A 12938-nucleotide genomic window follows, 5' to 3' on the forward strand; every position below is an offset into this window, starting at 1 on the left:
AGACTGAAAGGAAAGTAAGTTATCTCTTGTTGCTAGATGTTTTTCTGCTGCTGCTTTTGAATGTAATTCTAACTTTGCTGTGGTACATTACATTTGTTTTTCCCATATCATGGTTCAAATCACATACTTTAGGATAATTTTTCAATAAAATCTATGGCAACTAGATCTCCTCCATTAGATAGCCACCTTATAAATTACATCCAAGAATTTTCTTCCAAGTGAATGAGCCTTACATAATTGTACGTGCACATTTTCACTCAACAACTACTGAACTTGACATCTGGTATTTATATTTTGCAAAGAACTTTAAATATACCAAACACCTACAAAGTTCAAAAATGTCAGTGGCCAAGATAAGCAGCCCAATTAATGCCCTAATTAAGGGTAAAGCTGTCGTTGGAAGTCCCTAAGAACAGTGCAAGAGACAATATCACAGCCAAAAGCTCTGGCTGTGAGAAGCCTGTCTCAGTTCATAGCTTTTTCAATTTCAAAGAATCAAACCTCAAAACAAGCCAAGAATTAATATTGTTGTCTAAAGAACTGATGCAAAATAAAACTTTGAAATAAATTATCACAAGTTTTCTGGAGGAAAATCAAAATTTGCTTAAATGATACAAGCAGTAGAGAGCGTATATGGTCACTTGACAAGAGCGCGCTCATTCCTAAAACTTATTTATGTCAATTTTGGCTGAAACTTTGTAAATTATTTACTTTGTACAATATTGGGTATCAAAGAGTATCTACAAGACATTATTATGGACAAAATAATATTAATACAATTAGCATTTTTGAACCACCAGAGCAACATAAAAAACTAAAATGCAATCCTATACATGTACACAGATAAAAGAGTCATAGATTCCTTGGGCTAGGAATTAATCCAAACTGTCTTAGAGAAACTTGTTAGACAACAAGACAGCTCGAAATTATCTCCTGCTGATAATAAAAATGCCACTTTCTTACAGGAAATAAGAGAAGACACTAGCTTCTCCTTGCTGTGAGATTCAGGACAGATAAATGTAGCAAAGGTGCACAAATTCAGATTACTGTAAAGGAATATATTAGTCTCTTCTTCACTGATGGGTAATCATGCTCATCCTCTCAGATTTCTTTTTTTCCCCTTAATCTGAGTTTAGCATCATATAAAAGAAGTGTATAAACACCTTGCTTTCAAAGAACAATTACTTTCAATAGTTATAAACACCAAAATGATTGATAGTAAGGACATAAATAAACTACCTTCTTCCTAAAGAGAAACTCATCCTGTTTCCATCCAATTTCCTTCTCAGTTGCTTAGTATTCAGACATTAAGAAAAAAGCTAAAGGGAGAAACTTAGAGAAATACAGGAATTTCTATGTACAAAAGCAGGAAAATACAAGAGCTAAAGGACTCAAGCCAACCACTATTAATGTATTAAACATAAAATCACAATTGTTCCACAGCTTAAAATTAACACTCGGAATGTCAGGAAGGGTATTTCCAGAAGGGAAACATCTAGAGAAACAAGAACATGCCTTTCTCTCTTGACTGGTCAGAACTATTATGCACATTTCTAAAATGAAAACAAGAGCTGATGAAGCAAGAGGAAAAGTGTAAGTAAAAGATGTAGCTCACAGTCTGTGACTTTACAAACTGCATCATCATCTAATATTGTCTATCATAAAAGAACACAGGAATAACCTGACTCCAACCCGAGCTGCCAGCTTGCATTTTAGTCATGCTGAAAACAAGTCAAGAAGAAATAGAACATGATGTACAGAGGGCTATTGACTTTTAAAGAGGGTGGCAGAGAATAATTCAGGTTCTCAATGGGAATTATATGCCTAATTGGAAAAATAAGCAGGAACATGGTTATCACAAAGAGAAAGTAGCACCCCAAGATACAGGACAATCAATGGCAGGAGTTTCTCTCCACGCTGCATTTAGCACTGCAGTTTAATTCCACGAACACCCATGGTGAGATCGCCTTTGAACAAGCTTAAGCAACTAAAGCACCCAAGGTGGTTTAATGACTTTGCACCACCACTAAACTAAGGTATTTTTCCATGTTGGCATCAAATAAAGAACTCCTGACTCTTAATAACAAACAGAAGTGTTTGCTATTGAGAGCAAAAAAAAAGCAGCTTCTGACAGAACTTCTGAAATGATGCATTCAATGCTACCTGCTCCATCCTCTCCAAAACTTGAGTATCTCATAAATCAAATCAATTACTCAATGTTTGCAGCATATATGTTAGCTAGACTTGCATTCTGCTTAACAGCACCTAGAGTGATTCTGCTTGCTCAGTTCTCACAGGTATTTTCTCAAGGACAGGATGAAAGAAGTATAAAAAATGAAGGGGATTAGTATATAAGCAGCTAATTGTTTCTAGTATAATATGTACACCTTATAGGCAAAAAAAGACCTGAGGATCCTTCCTGGTGGACACCAACTTGAACAAGAGCCCACAATGTACACAGGTTGCCCAGAGAGGCTGTGAAATCTCCATCCTTGGAGATATTCAAAAGCTTATTTGGACACAGTTCTGGGCAACTGGCTCTAGGCGGGCTTGCTGGAGCAGGGGAGGTTAGACTAGACAACCTCAAGAGGCCTTTCTAAACTCATCTGCTCCATGACATTAAAATATGAACCTAAATATAATGAGATTATTAACTGCTTCCAGATTAGCATTCATTTAACAGGAGGATTACACAGATAATCCACAGATTGAAGGAATCAACAATTTAACCAAAGTAAGACAAAGCATAGCTACAGCTCAGCCTGCCTTAGTCAGTAAGGTGGGGCAAAAGCACATGGTCCATATAACTATAATAAAATCATCTGTCTGAAGAGCAAAGAATGTGAAATACATTTACTTGGGTGAGAGCAATTACTAGTTCACAAAAGATGACAAGAATTTGTGGCATCAGGCTGATATTTAGCTAGACATAAACTTTATGCTACATTGAGGCAAATGTTCAAGATATAAGTATCAGGCTAAAAAGGTCAAAGAGTTATACTATCAATATCTTCTCCACTGAAAAAGATTGTGCAGTATTGCACCCACTTCTGGCATGTGCCACCATGTATGTACCATGCCAAAAGGAAGTACTGGAGATAATTCAGAAAACAACAGCATCATAATTTAAAGGACTGAAACTGTAACTTTAGAGTTCCAAAGAAAGAAGCAAACCAAGCAACAAAGCAACCAAGCCACACCCAAGCATTTTCATAAACAACAGAAAGCTGATACCAGAAGACAGACAATTGTGCCTTAAATTTTGCAGACAAATGTGTAAAATTATGCAAATGCCAACAAGTTGAAAACAAAACCAGACCTATTTAGCAGCAAGGGTATTCATCATATTTTACTTAGTTTAAAGACTGCAAGGATAGACACCTGAACAAGATCAAGTCTTGGGGGTTTTTATTTGGCTTGTCTGTTTGATTTTTTGAAGTGAAGGTCTATTATTCAGCTGTGCCCCACCCCTTAAAAATTACAGGCACAATTTTAGACTGAATGAACTTAATTTCAAAAACTTTAAATAAAGTCGCATTAAGATCCCTTAAAGATCTCTGCAAACTGCTATCCACAATCTTTATTGCAGTAAGGCTCTGCTGAGTACAGTATGATATACGGCATTCCACAGTTTTTCTAACATTAGCATAGGAAACTAAGGAATTGCAGGAGGTTTTGGAAAGAAATCCTGCGCTTTTTGGAGGAAATGTCACGTCATTTATCCAAAGGAAACAGCATTACAATGTATTTCTTCCTTCAAAAGAATGGCCATTTGCTACATGTTTTCTTATGGATCTCCAAGAACCTAACTTCAAAATGCTAGACACCTTCTTCATCTGCCACAGGTGTACACACAACTAAAATCACCTTATTTAATGAGGAGACGGCAGACTTTTGAAGTTATTTCAGACAATCTTGAATATCTTAAGTAAGATAGAAACACCTGGCAGCTGTGGTCCCAGACTGATGTTTTTTGTAAGAACCTGCTTGCTTCCCCAAACCTTCCCCCCAGCTAATCTCTTTTCTACTCATGCTTAAAAGAAAGACTGTTCTGGAAGGAAGAGTGCTTCTCATGTTTACTAAGGAGAAATTACAGAGGAAAGCTGGAGAAATGGATATCCATTACAAGATGCAAACATTTTAGCAATAGGCCTTTTGCTATAGTTAAATTCATACCATTGTCTATAACATAGACACAATTTCTAAAGAACCATCATTTCAAATCAGTATATTGGAACTTGATGGAAAAAAATACTGTACAAGACCAAAGAAAAATGGGAAGGCTGAGTTTTCTTAAGCAGTACTTACACCAAGAGCAGCTTGGTAGGAAACTTCCGAGGGGAAGGTGAAGGAAGGCCCAGTTGTGACTGGGCTGCTGGGGGGTGGAGTCACAATCAGCCCTGTAGTGCCAATATGAACCTGGGAGAGACAAAAAAGGGTCAGTTCTGTGCAGTTAACAGCTGGTTTTGACAGAGCTGTAAGCTTCGTGGTCAAATCACCAATATTCTACTCCTTGTAACCTTAAACTAAACCTAATTTTTAGTTAGATAATCACACAAACAGTGTTGGATCACACTGCTCACTTTTTTTTTGCTGACATTTCTCAATCTTTGGACATACATTGAACCAGCTACAAGAAACACACTTTTAACCAGTGTCAGCTTTCTTTTTTTTTTCCTGTAAAAGTCTGTCAGATCCCAAAGGTGTGCAAATAAAGCACATTTACAAGCTCAGGTAAAACATCACCAATACCTCCTGGGCTTCATTGCTCTCTCTTTTCCCAGAGTGTAATCACTATATGAAACAGCCTATTTTTCACAAACTGCTGAACAAATAAATAAAATCAGATAAATATTCCTACTTACTGCAACCAGATTAATATGCTACACTTTTGGAAGTTTTGTAATCTTCAAGGTGAATATTTTACTTTTATACATGCACTTTAGTAATAGTCATTATTATATTCAATTTAGAAAAAAGAAATCAAAAAATTAAATCATGCCAGTTTCTAGTTTCCACAGTTTAATAAAAATCTTTGTGGCACTTTAGAATATAACAGCTGCAAAAAAACCTAGCCTACAAGACCAAAACTATTTGCTATCATATCAGAAGTGTTAGAAAACATTTTTCTTACATGTTCTCACGTTGGAAGACAAGTTTTTTGAAAGTGTATATTTATTACTAATTAGACACAATTAATAAATTGAAATAAGTAACCTGAGAAGATCAGAGGCCTTTATAGCCATAGCTGATGTCATGTGAGTTACCTGAGAGGGGGCACTACAGGAGAGCCCCGTCAGCTCACTTATGCGGGCTGCTGCCGTTGGGTTGCTGGAGCTGATGAGGACAGGAGGGCTGATTTCCATGGAGTGGCGATTCTGAGAAGACTGAGAAGCCTTGTTGGACATGGTGAGGGAGGTAAAAGAGTGTCGTTTTTTGGTGTTTTTCTTAGTATCCGTGTGCTTTTGGGTTGAATTGTTGTGGGCTGCCCCAGAGGTACCTTCTCCAGAGTCAACAGCAGAACCTGAGGGCTTGTCCAATTCTATCAACTGTTTGGCTGCTGTGTTAAACTACAAAAACCAGTAATATGTTAGTGGTTTTTTATTTATAAAAGTCACCTGAATGTAAAAAAACCCATCTCTTTTCCTTTCATTCATAAGATAATTTCAACCATGCAACTTAAAACTGTGGCATACCAACCTAGACTACAAATCTGTCAGTAGAGAGTGACAGATCATTCACTACAAACTCAACACACTGTTGTGCTGGTATGAAATTTTAGCATCACAGGTAAAATTTCAATCAATAAAGCACATAATGCCATAGTCCAGACATGGATTAATTCAGCAATAACCACTGCCTGTATCATCTAGAAGTCAGACTAAAACATACTGGTCCCCTTCGATCTTATAACAGAAAAATCTGCACTTCAAAACTTCTTGGATATTTATGTCATTTTCAGCCATTTTTTTGTTTTGTCTATGACACAATCCCACACATTTGCATGTGGGCTGTTGAAGATATTCCTCCTAATATCCTTTGGTACTTGTGCACATCTTTAACACTACCAGCAATGAAAACACAGGCTTCCTCCAAGCAGGTTTAAGAACACAGTAGGACAGACTAATACCCACCTATATCAGTATACTGCCTGGCAACAGGCACCTATACAGACATAAGATGGCATAAGGAGAAAAGAAACATATACAGGCAATTTTGTGGAAAAACCTTCTTAGCTTCTGAATTTTCTAATGTTGAGGCACCATCTCTGTGCCATTTTTCCTCTTTTTTTAAGCTTAGCTAAAGAATTGTTGTTCACAATGAGATTTTCTATCTGCTAATTTGTAACCACAATACTACATTAAACGCAAACAAGTCCTTCCTTTCCAATGAAGAAATGAGGAATCCCACACATTTTCTTCTTACAATGAAATGTAAGCTATATAATGGGGAGGAGGAGAGGAAACCAACAAACAAACCCTCTATATTTTTCAAACCCCCTTTATTTTCAGAAAATCTTAGCACTATTAGAAATAATAACGTCAGAGCTCTCATGTAATCATGAGCTGAAATAACACCAGCACCAGTTTTCTAAATATGTACCACTAAATATGAATGCTGTTACTTGAAAAGTGTAGGTGATTATGAAGAAAGGAAAGATCTTTTCTGAAGAACATCAGGATGAAAAAATGAAATTAGTCACTGTGGAATTTTTATTTCTGTTCTTCAGCATATTATTTCACCATTTTCCTGCAAGTCTTGAGATACCTACTATGCTCATGAAGAGTTTTAAAGTAATGTTTTACTCCATCAAAACTTTACTAGACAAACAACTAACCATTAATTATGATAGCATCAATACTGATTTAAATGCAGCTCCCACAGATGACCAGCTTATATTCTGAACACAAGTAGATAGCTACAGATATAGATATATAAGGTAGTGTAAAAGAAAAAAAGCTTTTTTTAATACAGAAGAGGTGGCAAGTGATATTGGAAAGATGTCATCTGGAAGGAAATTGCATGTATATACAGAAAAAAAAAAAGATTAAGTCTAAATCAGAACTACTGGAACAATGAGGAGTTGACATAAAAACCTTCTACAGAAGAGGAAGAACTACATGGAACATACTGCAATGGAGTAAAGGCATAATGGGAGATTTGAACAAGTCAAGAATATAGATTTTTTTCATAAATGTTCTTATTGTTTGTCCTTTAGAATGCAACTGAAGAAAACTGGAATCATAGAATCACAGAATCATTTGGGTTGGAAGGGACCTTCAAGATCATCAAGTTCCAACCCATCTGCCATGGGCAGAAACACCTCCCACTAGACCAGGTTGCTCAGAGTACCATCCAGTCTAGTCTTTAACACTTCCAGGGATGGGGCATCCACAACCTCTTCCAGTGCCTCACTACCCTCACAGTGAAGAATTTCTTCCTAATATCTAATAATAAGGTAACTTCTTCCAGTTTGAGTCCATTCTCCTTTGTCCTGTCACTACATACTCTTGTAAAAAGTCCCTCTCCATCTTTCTTGTAAGAAGGAAGGAGAAGACAATGTCAGAGCAGTGAACAATCCTATGAAAAAGGTAGATGCTAGATTTTCCTTCCTGCTATTACTCAAGATGGATCAGACGGATCAAAATAATGTTGTATTACTTGCATATAGCAGAAGATATAAACATACCATTTTCTCCAATGAAGCCCATTTTTTAATGATTATTGAATTTTAAATTTAGATCAAACATACTTTAAACAGACCAGTGAAAACATTATTTCATTACAAAACATTGAGGCTGAACGATATGAAACAAGCAGAAAGTAAGACCAAGAAAAGCCTACTCTGCTGTTCAGCTTGTCAGGGTCTTATTTGTCATCATGACAAACATGCAGGCTTTTCAAGGTCTAATAATTTTATCTATTTTGCACATTTAATTTTTTTTTCAACTCAGATTGAAATTCTTCACATCCTTCCTGAGAACATAGGTATTCCATACTGCTGATACAATGGCTGCAACTGTTTCCATTCTTATCTAATCTACATAGTTATTTGTGAAGAACTAGCTAATGAGAGAAGTTAAGGGATCACAGAGGAATGAAAAGGAAAACCAAGATCCACTTTGCTAACAGCACCCCAAGGTACCTGTTACACCTATTTATATTTGTTTACCTCCAGAAGCTATCAATGCCTGCAGAATCTGATTACTTTGTACAGTGAACAACCTATTAGGGAAAAGTTAAGGCTTGCCCATGGGATCAATTCAACAGGGTTTCAAATATAAGCAGCATTCTGTGCTTTTTTATGCAGAGAAGCAAGCAAACGACAGTTGCATGAATTTGAAGATGGAAGAGAACTGATTACTGGCCTCCTCTTTGAAGTAACCTGGGGACCGCAACAGCTGCAGAATATTTTGCAGAGTGCAGTTTACTTCTCTTCCTTAAGAAGAGAAATTAAGAACCTGCATGCATTCTCCAGTGAAATGGCTTGCAGATATTCAAGCTCACCAAAGGACTGAACCCAAGTCATGCTATGAAGTGTTTCAATCTAGCGCTCCTTTCTGCAACAAATACCCATGTACCTAGGCCCTAAGTTCCTACATCACTTGTTTTCCTTAACAGATATATTTTCATTGAGGCTTCTTCAATCTTTACATTCACTTTTTTCTTTTTTTCCCATTCAACAAAATATTTGCTGCAACAGGAAGCCTGAAATCCAATTCCCTTTCCCACCAAACTCTAGGAAACTGAAGAACTTTCCAAGCAGGGCAGGACAGAGGCAGCTGGCTGAGCCGCATCTCAGTGCTGCAGCAGGGCTGAGGTCAGCACGCAGCTTTCCTCTGCCTGCAGATGTCTGCAGGAATTACCCCTACTGCAAGGTCTCTAAGAGTTGTGCTTTGCTACACTTATTTTAAAAATTAATTCAGGTGTTCTTTAGTTGAACAAAAGTAAACAAAAGCTGACATTATTTTCTACTGACAATCTGATGGAAGAGCGATTTCTTTCCCCAGATTTTTGTTCTATTCTGGGCATTTGTATTTGTCTATGAAGCGTTAAACTAGGTCAAAACATCCAATTTGAGGTCTAAGAAATATATATTGTACCCAGAACTGCAATTTTTCAGAAAAAAAATCTAATAATATCTGCTTAGTTATGAATAATCTTTGGTTTTGGAACTGTAAGTGTTAACTGATTTAATAGAATCACTCTTAACATTTCTCTCAAAATGTGTTCAGTCTCACTTTTATTATTATCAAAAATTTAATACATGAAAGTTAGAAAATAAGGGATCAGAGTAGTGAACATTAAATCATAAAAGGGCAAAATTTGTCCTCAAATGCGATCAAAGATTTTCATGGACTAGAACATTATCTAAAATTTTATCTTCACTGTACAAGAAATATCTCAATTATTACACCTATACTACAGAATAAACATCACAGACTATGCCCATTTTATAGTTAATGACTTCAGATAATCTCTAGCAAATGGAGCTAATTCACATTTTCAAACAAAAGGAGTGGACTTGTGTGGACTACACAAGGTGAAAGGTATGTCTGTCATTATAATATGACAGAATTCCCTAGAAACAATCAATGATTACAGGACTAGGAAATGCAATGAGAACTACCATATAAAAATCTTTCAAAAATATTAACTACTTTTCATCTTCATTGTCTTTCATAAATAGGTAACAATGGTTTGCTGTACTTGCTTCTATCAGTTGTCTGTATATTTTCCAGAACAATAGTTAGATACTCTCAGAAACCAGGCATTTCAAAATTCAAGCCCATACCTTACTGCGCATCTCACTGCCCTCCACCACAGCATGCATTTCAGTTTAGTATATACTGAAAAAACCCACCTCTCTGATTTGAAGTAACTCTTAGGGTATAATTTACCATTCTAGACTTTCCATTCCACTTTAGTGGGGATTTGAGAATGTGTACTTCCTTAAGTGTTGATGACTATTCCAAAAGGGTTTATTGAAAATACATTTTCTTAGTAGATAGAATCAGTCTAAAAACATTAACACAAGTATATTTTGTGACTTTCAATTTTTACTTTTTTTTTTCAAGGCCATATATCCTTTTTGCAACTTTTGTAGAGATAGGAATGTAATTGTTAGCTAAATAGCTCAAGTGGCAGCCCTAGGAAAGAGCTTTTTCTAACAGGGCTAAGTAATTTAGTTTGAAAAAACACTACAAAAAGCTTTACTGGCTGAATTGAAGGGGCAGTTAATTGCAAGAAGCTAGGAAAGAATACCCAAGGGCAAGAAATCATTAAATTGGCCTTTAAAAACATCTTAAACTGAAGCCAAAATTGCACTAAGCAAGTTGAAACTTTTTTGGCCTTCTTGTTTTTAGAGTCATGTGGAATTTTCTATCCTCAGATATACAGATACTTACATCAAGCTATAAAAATAAATATATATATTTTTTCCCTTTTAAAAATAACAAATTCTATTTTGATTGAAAGCAGTAGTATTTTTTGAAGTTCCCATCTCATCATAGGATTCAGAAATTGAATTAATAAAACCTGACTTGATTCTTAGTATGGTTACACATTTTTTCTGTGACCTGAAGTACATATTTCTCATCCCAGAGATAACATGAAAATACTTTTTTCTTTATCATTCTGCCTCAATTATTTAAATCAAATACTGTAAGTGCAGGGAAGTGTATCTTACCAAGTATTCACAGCATATCTATCAGAAAAGGACAAACACTATTCCAAACCTTTGTATATTTCTGTAATGCAAATTTGAATAATCATTGTGACTGTACACACTGTTCCTAATCACTGATGTATTTCTATATAAAAGATACAGCTTTCAACTATTAAAATTTAAAAGGTGGGGAAATTTTCTCAATTGCTACCTCTTACTGTAAATTGTTGTAACATACAACAAATGCAGGAAGATGGAGAAGGTTTTATATATGCTCTGTTGATGAAAAAGCTGATCCTTTACCTGTTTAACAACAACCTATATCCTTTGGCGTCCTAGTTGTGCTATTTGGTTTTGAGAGGTGGATATTAGGAACAATGCAAAGCTAACTATTTCTCTGACTTGGTGACTGCTTTCATTTTGTGGCTAAGTGCAGTTTAGATTGACTGCATGACTCCAGTATTAACAAGAAAACATAGTGACTGCCTCCAATTACACTCATTTCAGTTCCATTCAATAAAAATAGGTATCAAATATCTAAGTGAAAATCACTGGTTCAACTGCTGAGGCCATTAACTTTCCCAAAGAGAATTTTAGGTCTAAGATTATTTATATCTCAGGTTATTTTAGAATCATCACCAGTACTGATTATTTTTCATTTCAGAAAATTAAACATACAGTGGTCATAGCCTTACTGAGGACCCAGCTTTACTCACCTCAACGTAAGAAATTGGAAATATTCCTATCTTGTCAGCCAGCATTCCTTCTGCCCAGTTTTCATCCACACGGCGAATTACAGTCAGAACATCATCCTGTGTAAACATGCAGTGATTATGTCTCTCAGCTCTAATTTAACTTCTCATTTAATTTTCCTCCATAACACAGGAGCAATCAGAGAAGGCAGGACATGGATAAGAACGGCAGAGAAGGCACTCTGTAAGAGGAATATGCTGCTTTTGGGGTTGAAGTCAGTTCAAGCTGTTCTTTTCCTGTTTTGTCAGAGTTCAACTAACTGCCCATGTCTCAGTGATCTGACTTTGTCCTTAGTGCCAGTCTTCCTGTCATGTTCAGTCCATGTTACTCATAGCCCCCCTTTAATTCCTTGGCATTAATCAACAGAACCACAATCATTTTCCTTCTCAACTGGCTCATTACCTAACCTTCCCTAGATGTTGTTTTTCTATTTAATTACTTAAGAACATTGCTAGTGATATGACTTCTTTCACATCTGCAATTTGAGTGTTTCTTTAGAAGATGGAATGTTTTTAATTCACAACACAGATTACTTCTCATAAATTAGGAACATCACTAATGCAAGTATGAAAAAATGCATTCTCAGAAATAAAACATCAGAGAAATTATATGTAATTTAGAAAGAGAATGCAAAACTAATCAATATAGGAGAAATACTTGCAGAATTACTTGTCCTTTTCACATGTGTGCAGCTCCAATAAGAAATGCAGATAAGACTACAAAACAGTAGTATTATTTCTTATCCAAGTGAATGAAATTATTAGAAGAAAATAGTAATTGTATTCTCTTTTTACCTTTGCAAACGGTAAACAGTCTTTATCTGCTTCCTTGTCTTTTACTTCAAAATCATAAAGTGCTTTGCACTGAGGCGGAGGTTGAGGTAAAGGTTTAATAATCTGAACAAAATTGGTAGGAAAAAAGCCATGGATGCCATTGACTTCTCCATGATACCAATTTTCATCCACCTGTCGACGTAAAATGATGATGTCTCCTTTACTGAATTTAAGATCTCCAGGTTCTTTTCCCTCGTAGTTATACAATGCTTTGGCACATGGTAACTGAGGTACACCCTAAAGAAAAAGAAAAAAATAATAGATCATTAGAATTAGACGAGCATTGCTAAATAGAATTTATATTATATTTTTGGAGAGTATGAATGAAGCTGCAAAGTATGAAATTGCAAAGGAAAATTATACACATATTTTATTGCAATGATTCTACTGATTTTTACCCACACAAATAGGAAGAGCTTCAGTTCTCTGCAGTCTCAAGATCCCTCTAAGTTTCATTATGATTTTTAATCATTCAAAGTTGCTAGATAGAGGAAAGGCAGAAAAACATAATACTTTAACCCTCATGTACTAATTCACTAAGATTAAACATTAAAAAAAACAAAGCAAGCAAACTGGAAAGCAACCTGACCACTTGAGAGACCACTGGCAGAAAAATGCTGCAAGAAAATACAACACTGGAATAAAAAATTTGCTGTAAGACCTATAAGGCAGTTTTCAGGCCT

At 35.8% G+C, this 12938-nt stretch overlaps 1 protein-coding gene across 4 annotated transcripts in view; it reads right to left on the minus strand.

Moving 5' to 3' along the window:
* SH3RF1 (SH3 domain containing ring finger 1) overlaps positions 1–12938 on the minus strand; it is an 82403-nt gene that overhangs the window by 20271 nt on the left and 49194 nt on the right. For all 4 annotated transcript variants that reach the window (XM_041395798.1, XM_041395797.1, XM_041395800.1 and 1 more), the window contains exons 3-6: positions 12217–12492; positions 11386–11481; positions 5268–5570; positions 4309–4419 (exon numbers count right to left, since the gene is read on the minus strand). In XM_041395798.1, the coding sequence (XP_041251732.1) occupies positions 4309–4419; positions 5268–5570; positions 11386–11481; positions 12217–12492 (786 nt within the window). The remainder of the gene's footprint in view (positions 1–4308; positions 4420–5267; positions 5571–11385; positions 11482–12216; positions 12493–12938) is intronic.

The sequence above is a fragment of the Onychostruthus taczanowskii genome, unplaced genomic scaffold (assembly GCF_017590055.1).
Source record: "Onychostruthus taczanowskii isolate IOZ18803 unplaced genomic scaffold, ASM1759005v1 scaffold12, whole genome shotgun sequence".
Taxonomy (NCBI): Eukaryota; Metazoa; Chordata; class Aves; order Passeriformes; family Passeridae; genus Onychostruthus; species Onychostruthus taczanowskii.